Consider the following 24,196-nt stretch of genomic DNA (forward strand, 5'->3'; position numbering starts at 1 on the left):
GCAATTTTTCATGTTGATCTGAAGCTTCCGTTTCCAAAATCTCCTCTGAGGGGGCGTGGCTTTTGGAGCTGAGTTGAGCAGCACTGACCCGTTATTAATTAATCTATTTTTAATCGAAATACGTATAGCCTAATCATTGCTGTAAAAAGGTTCACTTTTAGATTTGTATTTGAATTTGTGACATTTTGGGTCAGTAAAACTCCAAATTACAACAAAAAATTGGTTTTATGAAGTTTTCCTGATCTGACAGACTTTTATTTTTAATCGCAATACTTAAAGCCTAATTATTGCTGTAAAAAGCCCAATTTTTTTTTTTTTTTTATTATTTTTTTATTTGAATTTATGAAATTTTGGCAAAGTAAAATACCAAGTTACAACCCAAAAAACAGATTTATGAAGTTTTCCTGATGTGACAGACTTTTATTTTTAATAACAATACTTATGGCCTAATAATTGCTGTAAAAGCCTAATTTTTAGATTTTTATTTGAATTTGTGACATTTTTGGTCAGTGAAACTCCAAATTACAGCAGAAAAAAATGGATTTATGAAGTTTTCCTGATCTGACAGACTTTTATTTTTAATTGCAATACTTATAGCCTAATAATTGCTGTAAAAAGCCCCATTTTTAGATTTTAGATTTTTTTTATTTTGAATTTATGAAATTTTGTGAAAGTAAAACACCAAATTACAACCCCCCAAAAAATAGATTTATGAAGTTTTCCTGATCTGACAGACTTCCAGCCATTATTTTTACACTAACAATAAAAAAAAATCTTAAACAATAAAGAAAAAACAAAACACAAGAACAAAACATCAGCTTAATCTGCTCTAATTTCACACATAGAAAAACCCTTTCTTGGCAATCCAAAAAATACTTACTTCTTACTAACACCATAATACTTGTTGACACAGTTTACCGTTTTTACGGGTGTTTTTAGTGGAGTTCAAATACAAATTTCACGGTAAATCTTTGTTTTCCATATTTGAGAACACATAAGTTGTGACCTCCACTCCCTTTCTAGTGGTCACTGACTCTGTTTGTGCGTTCCAGGGCCCAGACTCCGGCAGCATCACCCCCACCACCAGAAACCGTCAGTGGAAAGACATTGAAGTTTTCAAGTAACCCCACATAAACTCTGGCCCCGCCTGCCGGGTGAGGGCCCACACCATGAACTGACCTCCACCTTCTGCCCTCCAGCTCTCCGGACCAGACAAGTATATTCTGTGTCGGCGCATCACTCATCCCACCCTCCTAAAGAAATGATGTAATCCCTGGAAAATCGGTTGCCGTGAGCAACTGAAAGACTTTGGGGAGTGAAGATGGACGCGAGCGACTTTATTCATGAAGAACGAGCAGTAGACGTGCATCTATTTATTTGGTTTCCCATTAAAGAGGCGCTTAGACACACAGTCTGTACTGATGAATATTGTAACTAAAGTCATTGATGTCTAACCCAGAATATTCCATGTAGTGTGTTGCATGTATCCCATTTGAGTTTCCAGCTGTAAATGAACTTCAAATTGAAAGCTTGTTTCTGGTTTTGCATGACAACCGTTCGTAATCTGTTGGCATGAGATGTCCCCGTCACTCTTTTCAGTATGTTAGCAATATTCCATTAACAGATTAACAAAGAATTATATTGGAAGTAATATGTAATGTTTATTCATGAAATTATAACTCGCGTGGAAATGACGAATTGTACATGAAATATTTGTTGTGGATCAGTCAGTGAATGTCTATATTTATTTATGTGTGTATTACTTTGGATGTGTGTGAATATGTAAGTTTTGTGTGTGTTGTAGTCTCATTTTTATTTTCTGATCTTGGCAAAAAAAACAAAAAAAATGAAGAAAAAAAATCTTGTAAAGACATTTTGTAAAAAATGGAATTGTAAATACAGTCATATGTTCCTTGTTATTTTTCCATGGTAGATACTGTAAAGACGGCTAATTAATAAAATAATCCCTAACCTGTGTCTGTTGCCGTTTCATTGAATTTCCCGAGGCGCAAACAGACTCCTCTCCAGCTATTTGGCAATTAGTGCTGCTTATTTTGGCTGTGAAATCCATCATGGCAGACTGAGTGCGGCACGTTGGCTGATGGGTGTGAGGCCCGGCGAGTCCAAATAAACAGCTCATTCAGGTCAGCGGTCTGAATGGATTTAGCTGCAGTGATGCGGAGCACCTGTAGACTCAGAAACACTTCAGTTCTTCGCCTCCTGCTCTGCTATCCTGAAGCCTGATGTCTCTGTGCTGAAACTGGGATGTTTTAATCAAATATTTGTGTAAATTTAGCCCAAAATTACTTAAAAAACTTTTGTGTATTTATTCTCACAGCTGCTCCTTAAAAGACAGAATGTTTATCTACGTGTTCTTTACAGGTACGGTCATTAAATTCAAAGAGCTTTACATGAAACATTAAAAGAAACTTTTAAAACAAATACTAAATAAGTGATCATTAAAATAACAGTTTAAATAAAGTTAAAAAGAAGTGAATTTACTGGGTAGATGTGAACTTCTGAATACAAACTGATCAAATCGGGTCTTTAAGTAAACTGATGTTTTTCCCTTTGATCCAAGGATTCCTGGAAGTTTCTTCCTTATTTGTGGAGCATAGAGGATGAACTCTGCTTCTCCTTGTTTGGTTTTGACTCTAAAGCGACGTTCACACCACCATCAGCAACGTGAGTTCAAGTGTTCACTTTCAATTTCAATGAAAAATCTATGTAAACGTATATTTTAGGTTTCCACGTTCAAAACTCTGCATTCAGACCTACAAACATTTATACTACTAGTCTATTACTAGATAATCACTACTATTCTACTAGTCTATTACTAGTATAGTACTAGTGTTGTTGTTCACCTTTCGGCTTATCCCTTTCGGGGTCGCCACAGCGTAACAGCATCCACTGTTTCGCATCAGTAATTTGGCAGAGTTTTTAAACCGGATGCCCTTCCTGACACAACCCTGTACTTGAGGGGCACAGGGACCCAGTTAGGCAGCAGCGTCAAGGGAAATGCCTAAGGACTCAATCTGGATGGGGATCAGTGGACAACCCTGGGAATCGAACCCACGTCTCCTGCGTACACTTAGCCCACTAAGACATCCAGCCACTTGTATAGTACTATAATATTACAAGTATAATAGTAGTCTTTTACTAGACAATTACTAGTCTATTGCTAGTATACTACTAGTCTATTACTAGACAATCACTACTATTCTACTAACATATTACTAGTATAGTACTAGTGTATTACATGTATAATATTAGTCTATTACTAGTGTACTATTTTAGACTTGTAGTATGCTAGTATACTAGTAATAGACTCGTAATTGTGTAGTAATAGACTAGTAGTATACTCGCAATAGACTAGAACTATTCTAGTAAGAGAATAGTAATACACTAGTATTATACTAGTAATACTCTAGTCAAATACTAGTAATAAACTAGTAATAGACTACTAATAAACTTGTACTATGCTAATAATAGACTAGTAAATGACTAGCAATAGACTAGAACTGTTCTAGTAAGAGACTAGTAATACACTAGTAGTATGCTAGTAATACTCTAGTCATATACTAGCAATAAACTAGTAATATACTACTAATAAACTTGTACTATGCTAATTATAGACTAGTAAATGACTAGCAATAGACTAGTTATGCACTAGTAGTTTGCTAGTAATAGATTAGTAGTGTACCAGTAATAGACTAGTAATTGTGTAGTAATAGACTAGTAGTATACTCGTAATAGACTAGAACTATTCTATTAACAGACTAGTAATACACTAGTAGTATATTAGTAATACTCTAGTTATATTCCAGTAATAGACTAGTAATGGACTACTAATAAACTAGTAGTATGCTAATTATAGACTAGTAATTGACTAGCAATACACTAGTAATACACCAGTTGTACACTAGTAGTATGCTGGTAATAGATTAGTAGTGTATTAGTATTAGACTAGTAATAGACTAGTAATTGGCTAGTTACACACTAGCAATATACTAGTAATAGTCTAGTAATTGACTAGTAATAGAATAGTGATTGTTTAATAATAGACAGTAGCAGTATTCTAGTAATCGACTAATTCCATGTGTTACAAGTACTTCCATGTGTTCTGGATGTCTTGAAGACATTTCCATTCATATAAAGTGGTCATGTTTAATCTGGTCACATATATCTGTAGTTTAGCTGCTACAAAACCAATTAAAACTCCCCACAACAGTAAAGAGTCAAAAGCTGCTGTAAACACTGCGAACATACTTAACAATAAAACACAGTAGAAATCATCGTACATAGTCAGACTATCGGATGAGATGTAGAAACAGTCGACGTGGGCGACAGAAATGAGACTGACTGAGGAGTGACCCAAACAAAAATAACAACCAACAAACGTTTAAAAGAGTTAGTCTGCTGCTCACTCAACTGAAGCAGTAAAAAAACGTCAAAAGGGACAGTAGCGATTAAAAAACACAATAATCGGTTACAATACAAATTTGCTTTAAAATATCAAACACAACAAACTTTTGCGTACCTGTGGTGCTGAGAACCCACTAAAAGTCGTTCAACCAGGAGGTTTTCTCACGATACCAAAGTCCTGTATATAAAATACATCAAAATATTTACAAGACTTCAAAAATAGAATAAAATAGCATAACATTTTCTAAATGGACTCACACAGCTGACACAAACAGCAGTCGTCTTGGCCACCCACAAGAATCTGACACTGGCTGGTAGCTCCGCCCCTTCCTATTTAACAGGCCTTAATGCCAGAGCCACACCCCACAGGTGTCACCCATCACATACGTTTGCCCAACAGGCTTTTATTGTTTTCACCCTCTTTATCCCAGGACACCAGTCTGTTGTCGGACACACATTTACACCTGGAGCAATTTATCCCCAATCAACCTATGAAGAAAACCTACATGTGCACGAGAAGTACATGTGGAGCCACACGGAAAAGTTCCTGCTGGGATTAGAACCAGCACCTTATCGCTGTCAGGTAAGAGTCCGAATTATTGCTTAACGTTTTACATGAAAATGTTCTTTTCCTGCATTTTATGACTCATTGAAACAAAACAAAAACTGCTTTAAAAGACATTTTAGACATCGAATTATTCCCTCCAAAACTAAAATTCACCACAACTCACTTAAATCAACCAAACATTTGAAAGTGTTTCAACATTAAACACAGATTATTTGGGTAAAATCTGGGTAACAGGCTGTTCAAGAATATATTTGTGACACTATTGTGTTATAAAATCCAGGTTTATTTTAAACAATCAGGTGAAATCTCCCAAAGACAATAACATTTACTAATTTTATATATTAAATTAAATTAAATTGTCCACATAACAGGACGTTTTTGGCAAAATGTGATTAAAATTTGCAAGAAAATTATTATTTTTTTTTTGTTAAACAGTGAAACACAAATATTTTAAATAGAATTTGAAGTTTGAGAGTTTTTTTTAAGAGTTGAAAGAACCTGAAGCGTGCAGGGGAAACAATGAAAACTGCGTTAAGATTGATATATAATAAAAAAATGTTAATAGTAAAATGTAAATATGTATAAAGAAACATGTAAAAAGTAATATTAAAAAATAAATAAATGTAAAAAATCTAGAAAAGCAGATGTCTTCTCATTCAAAAGACACAAAAGTAGAGTTACATAGTGTGTTCTTAACCATTTAACTATCTAATGATGACATAATCTAAATGCTTAATGTATTAAGTGACATGATCAATGTTTTTAATATGTTTTCTAAAAGTCAAAATCACCTCCCTGGATAACTAAAGATTAAATCAAAGAATAAATGTGCTCCATCGATTGTTTAAGTAGGCAGTTAAAGGGTTAAAGAGGTTAAATGTTTCAGAAACATAAACATTAAGTCCTCCAGGCTAAAAAGCAGAAGAATCCACTGGCTTCTTTTCAATTCTTAGAGAATAAAACCTTCACATCTGGAATCATGTTTTATCGTTCCGTCCTGAAAATGCATTTTTCTATCAATTCTTTGCACCTTTCCAGACTGCTGGACAACATCGAGAGCTTTGCAGAGAAAGAGTCCAGGTTTAAGCCGGTCCAGATCTTTCAGCACCTGAGAACACTTGGCTGCATCACGAGACGGAAGACGAAAGCAGCTGGAGGCTCAAACATTTCTCTGCAGAGCTCCTGCAGGTTTTGTGGAAAGATCTTCAACCTGTAGGTAAAAACCGCTGCAATGGATCCAATCAGGTTAAAAAACTAAAAACTCTCTCGGATCATCTTCTGATCTATTATGAAAAATGATAATTATTATGCAGTTTTTAGCTAAAATCACAAAATCTGTCGTTTTCTAGGACGTGGTTTCATCATTGGCATGGAGTAACCCCGCCCCCTTTACCCTCAACCATTGACTGTAAAAATAAAATGTTTATATGCAGTCTATGGGTTCAACGTTGCAGTAATCAGTACATAAAAAAACAGGTTTTTGAGACTCTCAAAGCAGAAACGTGTCATCAATAATTAAAAGGTTTGGTAGGTAAACATCAAAATGAAATGTCTACTTTTTAGCTATAAGCTCAGGTGCAAATAGAGCTCCTAGTGACGGGGAAGGAGGCGGGGTTTCTCTGTGCCAACAGTCCCGCCCACAACCAACAATTGCATTTCTAATGAGCTGCTGGATAAAATATGCCTTAAAAATGGCAAAGGGTTTTTAAGGGAGAGAAAATAGACTTAACCCGATTTGTGCGTAAATTTGGATTTGTAATTTTAATTTGTACACATGTAAATTGTATTATGTATTTTTTTTAAATTTCATCCTTTTTGTGCTTATGCACAAAATACATTTTAAGAGTTACAAATCAAAACTTACACACACACAAATCCAAAGTTACGCACGCACACATCAAGAATTACACACAACAAATCAAAAATTAAACACGTACAAATCCAAAGTTTCGCACAAATCAAGAATGACACACACACAAATCCACACCTACGCACAAACCCACACATACACACAACAAATCAAGAATTAAACACACACAAATCCAAAGTTACGCACACATAAAGAGTTACACACACACCAATGTAGGTGAGTCTATTATCTGTTTTTTTTTTAGTTTGGCTAAAAACTTCCTAATCAAACTGAAAGATCACTGAGAACGATTTTACGATTACAAAAACTATAGCTGGAGTGGGACTCTCCAAATACACTCAATAGATTTCAGGCGTCTGTGTGTGTTTTCTAATCTTTAAATTTGCTTGAACGTTGAATCAGTAGAAATCACAGAATCCCCCTCGAGAAGTTAAAGATTTCCCCCGCTCTCCTCTGGGGGATGTTGTTTGTGTACAGTCGTATTCTGTCTCAGGAGATTAGTTCCTCAGTCTGCACTTGTTAATCCCTGCTCTTTCTTAAGGCTTTGCCACTTTATTTATTTATTTTTGAGGGGGGAGAAAGGCTTCTTTTTTAGCCCAAACACTCTCTCCCTTTTCAGGCAGAGAAAACACCGTCAGTGTGAAAACTTCAAAACAAAAGAGCCTCCAGTCTTTTGGAGAAACCTCCACGGACATGATGGAGTGAAAAACCGAATAACAGAGCTCCAAAGCTTTGGTCCTGACGGGTAAAAGGCCGAACCTGGCACGCCAGCGCCTCCCCGCCGGGCAGAGGACCCCGCTTTCATATTCTCAAAACAACGGCGCTCATTTGGCTCCCCGTCAGTCCAATATTTACCCGTCCTCTGGCTCACATTAGCGGGGGTTTAATGAGGATTGAGAGTGACACGGCGAGTCCCTGGAGAGGAGCACAAAGGTGGGCCGCTTCTCCCTCCCCAGCAATGAGCCGTGCACCACTTTTTATCCATCCGTGGTGATTCACGGCGCAATATCTGGACGTAACATTACTCCTCGGAGCATGGCTGGAATCCTGCTTTTGATGACAGCCGGACTTTGAAGTATGAGGCGATGTATTAAATGGATGGACTCTTGCATTCCTCCTCTGAGATGACACCGATCGTAACCTGGGCGATTTGAGAGCTCCAAATTTCCCCTCTCATGCGAGTTTCATGTCAGTGAGATCACTGAGCAGATTACTACCACATGCACTCCCTCAACATGATGAGATGAACTGTATTGTCTGTGAGACTGATGAGGAATAACTGGCGTGTTTTAGGCCTCCATTAGGAGGAGCGATGTTGCTTTAGTGCTGTGGTATGGCGAGGAGGCTGACCTTGCCACGGGCAGTGGCATGTTTCTGCTTAGGCTCCGGTGAGTGGGACCAGGCAGGGGACACATGAAAGGATCTGAGATGCTCGGCGGACGTCTAATGAAGACCAGAGCGCGTTACACGAGCAGCAGAGCTACCACGCTGTTGACAAGCAGAGACGTCCTTTCCTGCTCTTTAAAGGCTGGCAGAAGGAGAGGCTTGACAGGCGTGTGATTAAAACGCAGCATTACCAGGACGGTGTGGTAGAGCTGCATCCACCTCTGAAGGCGCTCACACAATGCACTCCCCCCTCACCTCCGCCTCCTTCCTCTATTTTTATTGCAGCAACTCTTTCACTTTGCCCTGAAGCTCCACAGGGATCTCACTTCTCCTGCTTCTGTCTTCGTCAACCGAGCCGCGACTGTAAACCACAATTTGTTTTATCAAATAATGCTTTCCGGCGCATAAAGACGCACTCAGGCGGCTGTAGACATGCAATAACTCTGCATCAAAAGATGCAAATTTGGCTTTATCAAAGTTCCTGTGCAGAAAAAAAAACACATTTTGTTGGAGTAAAACACAAAAAATTGCAGACCTTAAGAAAAGAAAACAGTATACTCTAACTGCTGAAGGGATTTGCTGACAATGCAAAATGCAAAATTTGCTTGAAATTTTGTTAAAGAACTGCTGCTGGCCTAAATTTCTGAAACATTATTAGTAAGTTTGCTTTAAAATCCCCAAAACATGCAAATTTTAAAAAAAAAAACTGTACTGTGTTTCTTATATATTACTCTAAATTAGCCCAAAAAACCTTAGTAAATGCCGAATTAGCCTAAAAAGCTAGCACATTGCTAAAATAGATCCACAACTCCAAAATAGCCAAAAAATCTTCAGTAAAATTAGTCAAAAATGTTGGCCTGTGCTATAAGCTAAGCTGAAAAGTAGCCTAACAAACCAAAACGCTAGCCTCTTCCTCGCTAAACTCAAAAATAGCCGAACAACTTTAGTAGATAACAAATTAGCCAAAAAAGCGTTAGCATGTTCCTAGCCAAACTCATAAATAGCCGAACAACTTCAGTAGATAACAAATTAGTCAAAAAAATGTTGGCATGTTCCTAGCTAAACTCATAAATAGCCGAACAACTTTAGTAGATAACAAATTAGCCAAAAAAATTTAGCATGTTCCTAGCCAAACTCATAAATAGCCGAACAACTTCAGTAGATAACAAATTAGCCAAAAAAATTTAGCATGTTCCTAGCTAAACTCATAAATAGCCGAACAACTTCAGTAGATAACAAATTAGCCAAAAAAGCGTTAGCATGTTCCTAGCCAAACTCATAAATAGCTGAACAACTTCAGTAGATAACAAATTAGCCAAAAAAATCTAGCATGTTCCTAGCTAAACTCATAAATAGCCGAACAACTTTAGTAGATAACAAATTAGCCAAAGAAATTTAGCATGTTTCTAGCCAAACTCATAAATAGCCGAACAACTTCATTAGATAACAAATTAGCCAAAAAAACGTTAGCATGTTCCTAGCTAAACTCAAACATAGCCGAACAACTTTAGTAGATAACAAATTAGCCAGAGAATATGTCAGCATGTTCCTAGTTAAACTCAAACATAGCCGAACAACTTTAGTAGATAATAAATTAGCCAAAAGATATGTCAGCATGTTGCTAAAATGTTTGATAAAATTAGCATAAAAAACCTCGATAGATGCCAAATTACCAAAATGAGCTAGCAAAATGCTAATATAACAGCTTATTTAAATTATTTAAAAATTACTGAAAACAATGGTTTCAAAGAGCACAAAGGTTTTGAAGAATTGAAAAAAATATCTTTCACTTCTTATGGGGCATATTCTGCTCAATATTTCAAAAACTATAAAGTTTCTGAATACCAAAAGTACACGCAGTAATGTCTTGAACGAGCTGAATATTTTGATACAAAGATTGCTGAAATCTCTGAAAGTGTTTCTAATGTGTTGACTTTCTAGTGAACTCTGGGTCAAAAGGTAAGAAAGAGGTCCTTCTTTGTTTGTGTTTACAAAGAAAATGTCACTGGAGGAATCCTTATCTTATTCCATACAAACATCCATTCGTGGAGAAGTGGAGAGATCAGGCTCCATCCATCTGCAGAGGGTGTTTTTAATCCCCTGATTAGACTTAATCCCCTTTCGTGCTCTTTAGTGAGAATAGACACATGTTGACCTGCGTGACCCGCTCTTAATTAATGAAGCAGGAAGTTTAGACTTTGTTTCAGCTCAGCACTTTCTGAAGGTAAAAAGTCAAGCCCGGCAGCTGGCTCTTTCAAACATGGCATTAAGAGGCCGGTGTCGGAGGGTTTCGCCTGCGAGGCATGAGCGGCGGAGAAGGGAAACTTTCTGTCTGCTCTTCGTTTTCCCCTGTGAAGTCTCTGAGCGGGGTCGGTAGCCGGGCCTCAGAGGTGAAGCAGAGTTCGGAGGTCAGCTGTACCCAGGAGGGCGGACGGCAGCGCGAGGCCAGGACCCAGGCTCGGGGACAAGAGAGGGGTCAGGGGTCGAGTTCAGATGGAATCCACAGAGGATGCTGCAAAAAAACAGATCGTCAGGGGACAGCAGAGCTTCCTTCAGGCAGTCAGACGGCACTAAAACATTTGAGCATGTTGGCTCTCAAAGTCTTTCTCAGAGTAAAGAAGTCATTTTAATTTAACTCTCATTAGAGTTACAAAAAAGCTATTTAATTGTATAAAATGATCAGTGAGGGTTTATTAAACCCACACTCCTAAATTTCTACTTCAAATTTAGATTCGATTTAAATGTTGTCAATTGGTACAGAAAGAGATTAGGAACATGGAGAAAAAGAAATAAAGGCCCAAAAAGAATTTTGACTTTAATCATAATAATTTTTCCACATAATTCTGACTTTAATCTCAGAATTCTCAATTAAACAACTAACTTTTTTTTTCAAAAACCAAGAATTCTGAAATTAAATTAAACATTTTCAAAAATAATGATATAAAATAAAATAACATTTAAGTCAAAATTCTAGGAAAAAAAGAAAACGTTTTAAGGTTCGAGTCAGAATTTAGATAAAAAAGTTCAGAACACTGAGATTAAAGTAAGAATTCTTAGAATAAAGTCAGAATTCTAAGAAAAATGCAAAAAAAAAGTTCAGATTACTGAAATTTATGTCAAAATTCTGAGATTTAATTAAAAAAAAATTTGAGGAAAAAATAGATTTTTCAGATTAAAGTCAAAAGTTAAAATAAAAAAAGAAAATTCTGAGATTAAAGTTAGAATTTTAAGGAATAAAAATAATTACAAAAAATAGAATTCTGAGAATAAGGTTGGAATTCAGAGATTATAGTCAGTATTCTGAGGAAAAACAGAAATCTCAGATTAAAGTCGGAATTCTGAAATTAAAGTAAAAAATTAAAGTAAAAAAAAAAAGAAAATTGTGAGAATGACCTCATAATTTTAAGGGACAATTCTCAGAAAAAAAGTTCAAACTTTGAGATTGAAGTAAGAATTCTAAGATTAATAAACAAATTATGAGGAAAATACAGATGTCTCAGATTAAAGTCAAGATTCTGAGATTAAAGTTAAAATTCTGAGATTTGAGTCATAATTCTGGAAAAAAACATAATTCTCAGATTAAAGTCAAAATTCTGAGATTAAAATACAAAATTAAAATATTGAAGAAAAAAATAAAATTCAGAGATTAAAATTAGAATTTAGAGAAAAAAATAATTCTGAGATGAGATCAATTTCAAAATTCTGGAAAAAAGACAATTCTCAGATTAAAGTCAGAATTCTGAGATTAAATCAAAATTTTGAAGGAAAAAAAATTCTGAGATTAAAGTTAGAATTTGGAGATTAAAGTTAGAATCCTGAGAATAAATTTAGGATCCTGAGATCAAATTGAAAAATAATGAGGAAAAAAACATAAATCTCTGATCAAAGTCAAAATTCTGAGATTAAAGTTAAAATGAAGGGGAAAAAAATGAGATTAAACTCAGAATTCTGAGATTAAAAGTCAGAAATCTCAAAGAAAAGATCATTCTCAGATTAAAGTCAGAATTCTGAAATTAAAGTCAAAATTTAAAATATTGAAGAAAAAAAAAGAAAATTCAGAGATTAAAGTTAAATTTCTGAGATAAAAAAGAATCTGCGATTAAATTCATAATTCTCAAAGAAAAGATAATTCTCAGATTAAAGTCAAAATCTTTAGATTAAAGTTAAACTGTGGAAAAAAATTGAGATTAAAGTCAGAATTCTGAGAAAAAAGTCAGAATTTTGAGATTAAAGTCAGAAATCTTTGTGGTCCTTTTTGTCATAATTTTGCTTTTTCTGATCTGTAAACACTTTTTTTCTACACAACTGCACAACATGTGTCCACTTTTACCCCTTTAGCTCCATGTTGATAGTCTTTAACATAATGTAACCTGATCATCATAATTCCAGCGTATTCTGAAGAATCCACTAGAATTACGTGTAAATGGTTGAAAAGGTACAGTATAAAAAGTGTTATTTAGGTTCCACCTGCGACATTTCCGTGGTTAAAGCGTTTAAAACTGTGACAGTTTAACTTTTACGCTAAACGCATCTCCAGGCACAGAAAATCGGCATCAGAGGTCATTAATACTCCTGACAAAAGCTCTGGAATTTATCAGGAATATTTATGAGCTCATCATCAATTCAAAAAGTGCATGAAATTCACGATAAAAAACCGCTTCAATCAGCAACCGCTGACCGCAGCAACAGATCCCCCTCACAGAAACATTTCTTTTAAGCGGTATAATGGCGTTTTTGGTGATTATTTTGTGTAAAGACGCCGATCTGAATATGTTTGAATCCGTCCAACAAATGGCTGACGGACCGCAGTGTTTACACAATGAATGTGAGGCGTTTCATCCTGAACATTGCAGTGTGTGGTTGTGTGTGTGCTCTGAGGCTAAGAGCTCATTTCCACCTCGCATGATCACAGGCACCATTGATTGGTACAAAGAGCAGAATGTTGGTTCAACCCCGTGGCGCACGGAGGAATCTGGACGTACTTAAGACTCCAGCGTTGGGGTTTTTCATGCCGACGCGTAGCTAAAGGCTGATGCTGCAGGCAGCTGCTTCTCATTAAGAAAATATGATGTCAAGTGGAGGACCTGGCTGCTGAAAGTCAAACGCTCTTCATCTGATCACCCACAACTTTAGGGAAACACCAGCCACACAGACACCGAATGACCTTTTAACATAAAACATTATTTTATCTTTATTTAATATTTGTATTCATAAATTATAAACTCCAGAGAAAACAAATCTGCTTTTCCCATTTCTAGGCTGCTTTCCTTGACATTCTTGTTGTTTGTGGATGTCTGGTTCACCTCTGTTGTCCCTACAGATGTTTGGTTAGTTGCCTTCAAGTCCGATCCTCGTGTCACCTTTTTGGCTCCCATGTCAAGTTAAGGTCTCGTCCTGGTTCTGGGGTGGTCACATTTCAGTTTTTTGACCTTTAGATTTGGTTGTTTGACTTCTTAAGGTCAAAATGAAACAAGTTGTTTCAAAATCAGGAGTCACAGTGGAGTAGCGGTTAGCCCCCTTGCTTTACCGTGAGAAGACCCTGGTTTGAATCCCATTTGGGTAGTTTACATATTCTCCCTGGGCATGTGTGGGTTTTTTTCCAGGCACTCCGGCTTCCTCCTACAGTCCAAAAACAATGCTTCATTGGCATGTCAGAATTTTTCGGTGTGCATGTGTGTGTGGGCTTGCAACAGACTGACAGCCTGTTCAAGGCGTACCCAACAGTGGCCAGCAATGAGGGATTCAGTGCTGGCCACTGTTGGGTCTGATTGGTTAATTTATAACTTTAGTAACTTGAGATAAAGAAAAAAAAACTATTAAAAAAATAGGATTAGAAATAAGATCCTAAGAAGAATGTATCAGAACAAGAATGGTTTATTCTAAAAATCTATCTGAATATTTCTCCATGGAAGTCTATGGGATTTTGACCTTCTTGGAACCAGCGGATACTTCCTGTTTTGAATGGGAGATTGCTCTATCAGTGGAAAGGGTGTGGACTCACTCATGATTGGTGACAGTAGTTGCCGTAGAAACGTGAGTTAGAGCGACTCGAACCAATCACTGTGGTCTGACTCCAAGCGTGGCGCCCATAATGCTGTAAAATGGCGACTGAATTGGCTTCATTTTCTATGGTTGACATCACACCTGTTTCGTTGAGTGATAATATATACTCTATGATCTTTTGAAATTCATGATGGCCAATCATGATGATTCAAAACGCTGTTTAACCCCATATAACCAGTCATATATTATAAATATGTGTTTCTAAGACCTATATCTCTGTAGCATCATCTAACCTGTCATTTATCACTCCTTTTATAGAATTAGATCCATGTTTTCTGCCCTGTAGTTCATCATCATTCCACTAGAGGCAGTAAAGAGGCTTTTTCAAAATGGCGGCTCCCATGAAATCTCAAAAACACTTTTGGCGGGAAAAGTTGTGCTAATTTTCTAAACCTTATTGTGAGAATGACTCATCTATTGTTAGTATTTTTTTTTAATTACTACCTAATGTATTGAAAGAATTAATTATTTACACTATGTTTACAGCATGTTAAAAATGTGTTTCAAATTTGACACAGAGGGTAAATAAGTTTTTTTTTCTTGAATGTTTTTGCATCTTGTTGTGAGCAAAAACTCACTAAATCACCCAACATAGATATTATAATCAATACTATCCATATTACATCAAAACAATATCGCAAACATTTTTTTGTGGATTTCATCAAAGGGTTTAAAAGCACTTTTATTCCAAAAAACAACATTTCTATCTATGTTTTTAATATAATGGGTTATAATGGGCTAAATTCTAACTTGAAATAAGAATAAAAACCTCTTTTAGGTCAAAAATGCAATCACTGTGCCAGCACAAGTTCACATAAACCATATAGGAAATGTGCGACAAGCTTCCAAGACAGTAAATTTTACAGAATAAGAGACTGAATTTATGACTCCAATACACAAAAACCCCACAAAAATCTAATAGCAGCTCCAGTCAAACATAACAGTTCAGTTTATTTCATTTATAGATTTCACTTTGGCATAAGAAGTCATCTGGGGATACTTAACAGTAAAAGCAAACAAACTAAGTACAAGTCCAATTAAATACATTAAGTTCATCCAGTTATAATCCTCTTTATTATAATCCAGTTCCAGTAAATGATAACTGTGTTCACACGATGCCAAAAGTGGCCTTGCCAGTTGAGTTTCTGCTTCAGTCAATCATCCTCAGCATGCAGGAGGTGATGAGCCACGACTGAGAGGAAGGACTTCCTGAAGCAGGAAAGGAGCTCCAGCAGAAACGCGCTCCGGGGAATTGTCAGGGTTGTCAAAAACACAACGCGTCTTATTGTCTTTTCTTAAGCTGTTTTCCTTGACCTCCAAGAAAAATGTCACGAGGTTAAGGAAACGTTGTTCGTGAGAAGGCGGCGCTAGTTTGAAGGTTTCCCGAAAAAGACTTCTAAGAAAGAGAGTGTTATTTATATTATGTCTTAAAGCTAAATCTATATTAACATTGTTGATGTTTAAAACGGAAAAGGCAGAGATCCAATATTTCAAATGTTGGCACTAACATGTCAGAACAATCCAAGGTCAATTATAACAATTAAATTTTACAGTCTTCATTAGTTTTCATCTTTTTCTAAATTGATTAAGCTATTAGAGTAAAGTGAAAGGGAAACAGTAACTGGAATAATACAAAAAATGCACTTGATTAAAATAAATACATTAAAAAAAGGGAATTATATGTGCTCTGAAATAGGTTCTTGAGTTTGGTCTTTCCACGCATGAAGCTATCGAAAGGAGAACAACCAAACTGGCTCAAAAGCAGAAATGGTCCGAAATGTCAAAGTAGTGCAAGTTATTTTATTTATGTAACCTTAATTTAACCAGGAATGGCGAACATGTTCATGCACACTTTTGTTACTGGAATGCTGTGGTTGTCAGGTTGTAACAAACACTTCAATAAGCATGGATGAAGTAGGAGAGATGCTGTTCAACTGATAAGCGCTCGCTCCTTGAGGAAATGGCTCGAGCATTTTGTCCAGGTGCCTCCTAGACGCTTCCTTGGGCAGGTTTTTCAGGCATGTCCCACTGGGCGGAGGCCCCGGGGAAGACCCAGGACACGCTGGAGAGACTATGTCTCTCAGAACGCCTCGAGGTCTTCCCAGAGGAGAAGGAGGACGTCTGGGCATCTTTGCTTGGACTGCTTCCCCCGCGACCTGGTCTAGGATCGCTGGATGGATCAGAGCGTAGTTTTTTGGGGGATCCCTACAGGCACTTATGGAGGACTTGCACGCCAACACATGGTCTGTAAGGAGCCAGTTCTGGCACCTTATTGACGACTAAGGGTGTAGAAAATAATTGATCATTAGATGTGTTAATTGCAATCCACAAATTATTCGGAATTGTTTTATAGTTTTAAATAATCAAAAAATTAATATAATATGCCCTGCGATAGACTGGCGACCTGTCCAGGGTAAACCCCGCCTTTGCCCCTTTGGCTCCAGCACCCCCGTGACCCCGAAAGGGACAAAGCGGTCAAGAAAATGAATGAATGAATAATATAATGTAAAGTAAAAGTATCAAGCAGAACTAAATGTCAGCCGTTCTCTGAAGAGCACACAAACACGGATGACCTTACAGATCGCGTCAAACGGCCGGCCTGACTTCAGTGTCGATGGCCAATTGGCTTTGGATAAAAGTCATGAGGTGTATAAGTTCTGTCAGACCAACATTAAATATGTAGGGAACACAACAACTTTGCAGAATTACATTGTACGGTTTTATCTGGAGGAGAGTAGAAATCATGTGGGTTCTACTGGCGTGAGTGTGTCTTTAACAAGTTTTGTCAAGTCAAGATTTCATGATGTCCCTTTAGGTGGTCATGCACGCCTTAAAGGAACTACAACACACACCTGAGCTCCTTAAAGATGCTCCTCTCTATGACTATCACAGAACACCTAAAAGTCCACAAATCTAAATCAGGGTCAGGCGGGCAGAAGTAAGCAAAGAGCATCCGAGAGAAAACTAGAGAAGTCAGGGTCCAGATGAAGGTCAGGGCAGGTGGCAGGCAAACAGAATCAGAGACAAAACAGGGTCAGGAAATCAGAAGTTCAAATCCAGATGAAACGCTCGGTAATGCAGACACAAACAAAACTTCGCACTGGGTCAGAGTCTGTGCAGTGCTCAAGTGTCCTGTGAGTGATTGGCAAATGAGAGTCAGCGACATCTGGGAGTGTGCGCTGGGGTTGCTGGGAGATGTAGCGTCTTCAGTATGCTGGAGATGCCTCCCACAGTGCTGACCCCTAACAGAGACCCTCCAAAAAACCCCAAATCCTGCAGTCCCCATATGTGACTAAGGCTTTGAATGTAATTTTGAGGATGAAAAGCTCAAATCAGTTTAGCACAACTAAGTTCCGTTCCCTTACTGACAAACCTAGGAATTGAGAATCCGATGAAAGTGCTCTCCTGTGGATGCAACTGAAGCGTTTTCTTCAGAGTTTAAGTAAAAGCTCTGGGATCCGTCCAGAGGCTGATTCATTGCTCTGACATGAGGATACGGAACGAAACAACACTAAATTTTTAAGAGGGGATTGAAATGTCTAAATAACCGGTGAAGTTAATGTAAGACGGATCATTTCTCGCTTACTTTCACTTACAGAAACTCCAGAATCTCCATCTGATGAACCAGAAATTCACTCCGGGGGCAACATCCGATCAATTATTTACTTCAATTCATGATCTCTCTCTCAGCATTCTGGGCAGATCTTCGACTGTACCCTTGATTATCAAAAAAAATGGAGATATAACTGACAGAACACACAAACATGTCCGGAGGTTCAACCCACGTTTCAGCCCTTCGACAAAACGTAGCACAAATGTCGCCTTCTGCTCATAAATTCTTTGTCTTCATGCACCATTGCGAGCAGGCTTTTTCCAAGCCCGTTTGCAGCATAAACAGTTCCGTTTGCATTGGGGTGTTGAGTGGAGCCAAGATTTAGGTGAGCTGAGGGAAAGCTGTGATTCAGTGTCAGGACTGGCCGAGCTGCGCCTGTAACACGTTTATGACACTCCGGAGGAAGAAAAAAAACAAAAACACATGGCGCACATGCTAAGGAGATTTTCACAATCTCTTTTTCCACGCTTTGATAACATGTCGCTGTTGACCACGTCCATCTTTACAATAAGCGATGTTGTCATCTCTTTATCTATGTACGAACTGTTTAGGAAACAGTTTATGAGCTGACTTTGCTTTCAAAGTCTGTATAAAACTCTGTCCTAAAGCTATGCGGGTTTCCGCTTCAGGGGGAAATCAAGTTTATTCAGTTAAGTAACTTGACAGGATTCTGTTCTTCAGGGTAAACTGCATTTTAAAGGCTGATTTAGAAGATGTTTTGCTGCTCATCTCAGCAGCTTCTTCAGTTTTACTACAGCTATATTTCCACCTTTTTAGAAACTTTAGAAAGTCCCACTACAACTACAATTTTTTTAAAGATATATGTTCTGCAAAATTCACAGCTCTAAGTGAAAGCTTACGCTAAATTCCCATCAGCGTTTCTCGCTAGCTTATAGCACCTCTAAAGCCCTAGCTAACATTAGCTTAGCAAATAAAATAGAGCTATCCAGCCGTACAGTTTTGATCCAGATGGAAGCTCAGATGAGGAAAACAAAGACGTTAATGGATCAATTTGTCTGCATCAGATTTATAACGGAGCAGAAAGACTTTGACCCGCCCACTGCAGTTGCCGTAACTTGGAATCTGTCACTATTGTGTTCAGCATCCACCTGTAGAACCAAGAGCCAGAAAGAGCCAGTTGGGTTTATTTCTCACCGACCACAACCCACAAAGTCTTACTTCACCCTTTTAGAAAAATAAAACAGAAATTTAGACAAAGGTTCACTTACCTTCAAAATAAAAGTATCCCTGAGCCACATGGGAACATCTCAATGTAGTATGTTAGTAGTAGATTAGTAACCTAATGTTGGCAGAAATAACAAATGAAAATGTTTATTTTATTGTTTTTTGGGGCATTTCAACCAAAAATTCATACATTTAACAAAAAAAAAAATGAGAGAAGAGCTACTTGAGTGAATTTTACCATGTTTTTTGAACCACTTGAATTTGTTCAAAAATATAATCAAAAATTAAATATGAATTTTGTTTCACAAAGCTCAAAAATCTGTCAACTACTAAGGTTTGATGGATTGTTGTAGGATTCCAGCTTTGGAATCTCATGGAGGGATACATATTGTCCTTCTGCTGTTTGTGTTATTGAAATTAATATTACTTTTTTTCGGTTACTTTTTAAAACAAAAAGTTTTTTTCTTTAACCACACAGGCACAATTGAGGGGAAAAGAGTCAAATGTGGCTCCAGAGCGTCAGGTTCAAGTCCCCCAATGACAACATTTTTATTTTAAAATGTTCCCAGTACTGTTTTAATTATTATTTTAAAGATTTTAACCAAAATTTTACAACTTAAATGTCTTAAAAAGACATTTTTCACGTTGATATGAAGCCTGTCTTTGCAAAATCTCCTCTGAGGAGGCGTGGCTTTTGGATCTGATCCGCCCCTGATCCCCCCCTGTCTGATTATGATAACTATGTGTCTCGCAAGCGTAAATCTTCACCGCTGCTACATAAAAATGTCCAATATCAGTAATGTACAACCGTATGGTTCTGATCCAGATGTCAGCTGGACGAGGAAGTGAAGATCTTCATGGACAGAACTTCCTCCAAAATCCTGATTCTTTCTCCTTCCAGTTCACCAAAGACTCTTTTAGCTAATTCTCCAATGTTTATTGACTGTGATCAATACATTCAATCATTGGTTTCTCAGAGTTCTTGATAAAATAATCAAAGCTAACATCAAAATGCTCTTTCATTGATTTACAATCCTTTCCAACTGCGGTCAAATGAGCCGCCGTTCACATTTCCGTGGTCACATCAAGAAGCTCCGTGGAGTCTGGTGGAGATTTTCCAGCGTTCTCAGTCCTGCTACCGTAAGTATTGGATGAAACTCACACCAAAAATCCAGTGATGCTGATTTGACCACAGAAATGTGAACGGCGGCTCATTTGACTGCAGTCAATGTGAAGATACCATCTTCTCTTCTCCAGAACCTGAACTAGACACTAGGAACAGATGAGGGTTTAGTGCATGTGCAGCAGAGCTGTTGATGGAAAGAAGATCATTCATTCAGTCTGTTGATTGACAGATTTAAAAGGAGAAATATTCAGAAATGGAAAAACAAAATTATTTCTTATTATATTTGTTCTCTTTCATAAGAAAAATGCCACACATGCATGTTAAAATTAAAAAAAAGATGATATTCGTCTGAGGGGAGAAAAAGCAATTTCAGAAAAAGACTAATTGATTTCCAGCCTTCTGAACATTAAGTTTTACTTGTTTCAATGGTCTGAGTTTGTTGATTAGCTTAGAATTTGTGTTTAATGTTTTTGATTTCTAGCTTTGGCCTCTAGACTTCAAGTCTTCGAGGGTCAATATCCTGATGGTTTTCCTCTCATCAAAATAAATTCAAATAATGAAACTTCTGCTGCCGTGCTTGACAATTTATGAGCTGAAGAAGAATTAGCTGCATGGTGGTGTAGTGGCTAGCCTTCCAGTGACAAGGCCCTGGTTCAAATCCCATCTGGGATCTCGCTGTGTGGAGTTTGCGTTTTCTCCTTGTGCATGTACGGAGTTTCTCTGGGAAAGCTAGCTTCCTCCCGCAGTCCAAAAGCACAATTCATTCGTTGGGTGGTTGCGGTGCAGAGGTAGAGCGGTCAACCTCTGATGGGAAATCCGCAGGTTCGGTACCCGTTGAAGCGTCCTTGGTCGAGACACTGAACCCGACATTGGTCATGGTGGTTATAGGTTGGCGCCAGTGAGCGCCATCAGTTTGTGAATATGTGTGGGTGAACAGGACCGTGACTGTAAAGTGCTTAGGGACTTCTAATGAGGTAGTAAAGCGTTATACAAGTACATGCTATTTACCATGATTCATAGGTTCACTGATGACTCCAAGTAGTCCCTAGGTGTAAATGAGAGTGTCAACCTGTTCAAGGTGTACCCCACTAATGCCAAACAGGGATAGGCTCCAGCAACTCCGTGAGGGCGTCAGCAGATTCATGGAGCTTTTTTCTGACATTTTTTTTCTTTCAATGGAGGATTTTGATGATTTGACAACACTGCTGCTGTGTTTGTGTTAAAGGAGCTTCCTCCTGCTAACCCCTCCAAACGGACCACGTCGGTTCTGTCTTCAATGTCGTCCCTTTTGAAAGTCTGCTGCTCTCCCTGCAGTCTGACCTCCAGGTAAACTTGCTGGAAAGTCCACTCCAGAGATGAATGGGAACTGCTGAACTCTTCCCGTTTGTGAGCAATCTCTCTGACTCTCCAATGAGGCACTTTGGTTTGATTGGAGAAGACCAAAAAAAGCTGCCAAAAGAACAGGCTTTTCCAAAAGGTTGCTCAGACTGGCTGAAAATCGGTTGATCAAGTGTTCTCGCTTAGCAACAGCTGGCGGCTACGTATCCTCTTAATCCAGATCCCATTTATCTAACCCGTTTTATGTTCTTTGGCTTTCTTTCTGTTGGATAAATAACGACAAGGTTAAAAATGTAAATTGTTTCTGTTCGTCTGAGTTTACATTGTTTTAAGAGCTGATAAGAAGCAGATGAATCATCAAACCTCCAGGGAGGGAATTTGCTTGACGATTATTATCATATCAATAATAAAAACTGGGAACCTAAAGCTGCACACAGATCTGTTGTTTGACCCCTGCTTGACATGCAAACTCAAGGCCGACTCTGTAATGAACTCTGTCACTTTCATGCAAGTTAAAGAAAGCAAACAAGCCCTTTCTATCAGTTCATAAATAATTTACTGCTCCGTATGACATGTGGGCTGTTCATCATGCTTCTCCTCTCACATCTCGCACATGTGATGCTGCCAAAGTTCTCCCCCAACGCGACCCATCTCGTGCTCATCCATTCTCAGACGTTCACGGCCCTTTTGAGCGAAGCTCCAAAGACAAAGAAATATCTTGATTGAAACCAGTCCTCCTGATCTGAACCCTCTATTTCATCCCACTTACGTTTGAAACGTCGCTGTAATTTGATTAAAATGGATTGACAGCACGGAGAGTTACTGTCAGTGCAGCAGTGGGAAAAAGAGTGTTTCTGATTTCTCGGGAGGAGAATCCTTCACCTCCCCGGCTCTCCTTTGAATACAAGGGCAGCGGCTTTCATCTGCTCCTCGGAGCAGAGCTCCTAATGCGCCGCAGATTCCTTTCAGCTCCCCATAATCTTTTACCGTCATCTTTTTTTTTTTTTTTCTGTGGGTCTCTTCAGTGCATTTCAATTCATCTCATGCGAACGTACCAGTCGCATTCAGCAATGAAGGGATGGCTCTGCAAACTGATAGAGAAGCGGAGAGGCTCTGAATCACACCGTGGCGGATCACACAATCCATTTGACCACGTTTTAATCGCACAGACTGACTGCAAGTTTAATTGAATCAGCAGGAAGATAACCCCTCTATAAAAAGCATATGCGAGTCTAGTTTGTGAAGATACGACGCTCTGTGAAGTGTGCTTATTTTAACACAGCTGTGGCAAAGAAATCCTCCAGCCAAACAAAACCTCAGCAGAGTAAGAGAATACTTCAACACTTGCATGTTTACTCTCTTGCCAAGATGAAGATTAATACCAGCGTCAAATTTGTGTGACGAATATGATGATATGAAAACTGGACCGACTCCTGGAGGTTCGGTTGCCAGGCCAAAATTATTCTTACATGCAAACTCACGTAACCCCAAAGAAAAAATGACATCATGCTGCAATCATTTATCTTTGATAGATTTTTTTGCGATAAACTCAACTGAGTCAGACGCACTTTTGATTACTCAGAGTGAAAGTCATTTTTTGATCTAATGTAAAAGCGGACGTTTAAGTATGATTATGCTCATTTTAGCCAAAAATAAAAACCAGTATCGTTTTTAGGACATAGTTTCTGCAGAGCGGCAGAAGATATTTACCTCTGAGTTGTAATCTAGACTATTGGCAGGGAGTAAGCCTGCGTTAATTACCCATCATCCTTCTCATCATCATCACTCTCTCCCACTAGCTTACAGCCCCTCACAACTGTGAGTTAGCGGTAAAACAAACCTTTTGTAGCCGTACATAAAACTTCTCGGTTCTTTTGTTATCAGACACAAGATATGTTTAAACATGCCTGACATGTTTAGACAAAAACATTCATCAGAGTAGTCGTCAGGTGGTCCAGTGCAACGCGGATAAAAAAAAGCTGATTTCTTCTGAGGCGGAGCCACCCATCAAACTTAGACAGGTGACTCCGCCTCCCGCTGTTTACCCGCTGCTGGAGGATGTTGCTCCAAGTATGGGAGCAGGAAGGCCCCCTCATCTCAGTCGGTCAACCAGCCAAGCAAGCAAGTAACCAAACCAAGCAAGAAAGCAAGTGACCAAGCAACCAACCAACCAATCAATAACCAACCAAGCAACAAACCAGGCAAACAACAACAAAGCAAGCAACCAACCAAACAAATAACCAAGCAATCTACCAGGCAAACAACAAGCAAGCAACCAATCAACAAGCTAGCAAGCAAGCAACCAACCAATCAACAACCAAGCAAGCAACCAAGCAACCAACCAACCAACCAACCAACCAAACAAATAACCAAGCAAGCAAACAACCGACCAACAACCAACCAAACGAGTAACTAAGCAATCAAGCAACCAACCAATCAAACAACGAAGCAACGATCAATGATCAATTCCAGTAGATTCTGAAGAAGAAAAGAGGCTAAAAAAATATAATTTAGCCAAAACAGCTAGCATGTAGCCGAAATGTTAGCTAAATGCCAAATAAGCCTAAAAAAAACCTGAAAAATGTCTAATTTTGCCAAACGAGCTAGCAGGTAGCTGAAACA

The 24,196-nt window shown here is 38.2% G+C and overlaps 1 protein-coding gene and 1 long non-coding RNA gene across 2 annotated transcripts in view; both read left to right on the forward strand.

The window, feature by feature from the left end:
* Positions 1-1,977, forward strand: part of LOC112154891 (anosmin-1) — a 69,700-nt gene extending 67,723 nt beyond the window's left edge. The window contains exon 14 of the mRNA XM_024286128.2: positions 1,053-1,977. Within this exon, the coding sequence (XP_024141896.1) occupies positions 1,053-1,111 (59 nt within the window). The 3' untranslated portion in view covers positions 1,112-1,977. The remainder of the gene's footprint in view (positions 1-1,052) is intronic.
* Positions 1,978-4,567: 2,590 nt separating this feature from the next.
* Positions 4,568-24,196, forward strand: part of LOC118597965 — a 20,393-nt gene continuing 764 nt past the window's right edge. Inside the window, exons 1-2 of the long non-coding RNA XR_004946992.1 lie at positions 4,568-5,008; positions 6,032-6,209. This is a non-coding gene — a long non-coding RNA (uncharacterized LOC118597965). The remainder of the gene's footprint in view (positions 5,009-6,031; positions 6,210-24,196) is intronic.

This window comes from Oryzias melastigma, linkage group LG21, assembly GCF_002922805.2.
Source record: "Oryzias melastigma strain HK-1 linkage group LG21, ASM292280v2, whole genome shotgun sequence".
Lineage (NCBI taxonomy): Eukaryota > Metazoa > Chordata > Actinopteri > Beloniformes > Adrianichthyidae > Oryzias > Oryzias melastigma.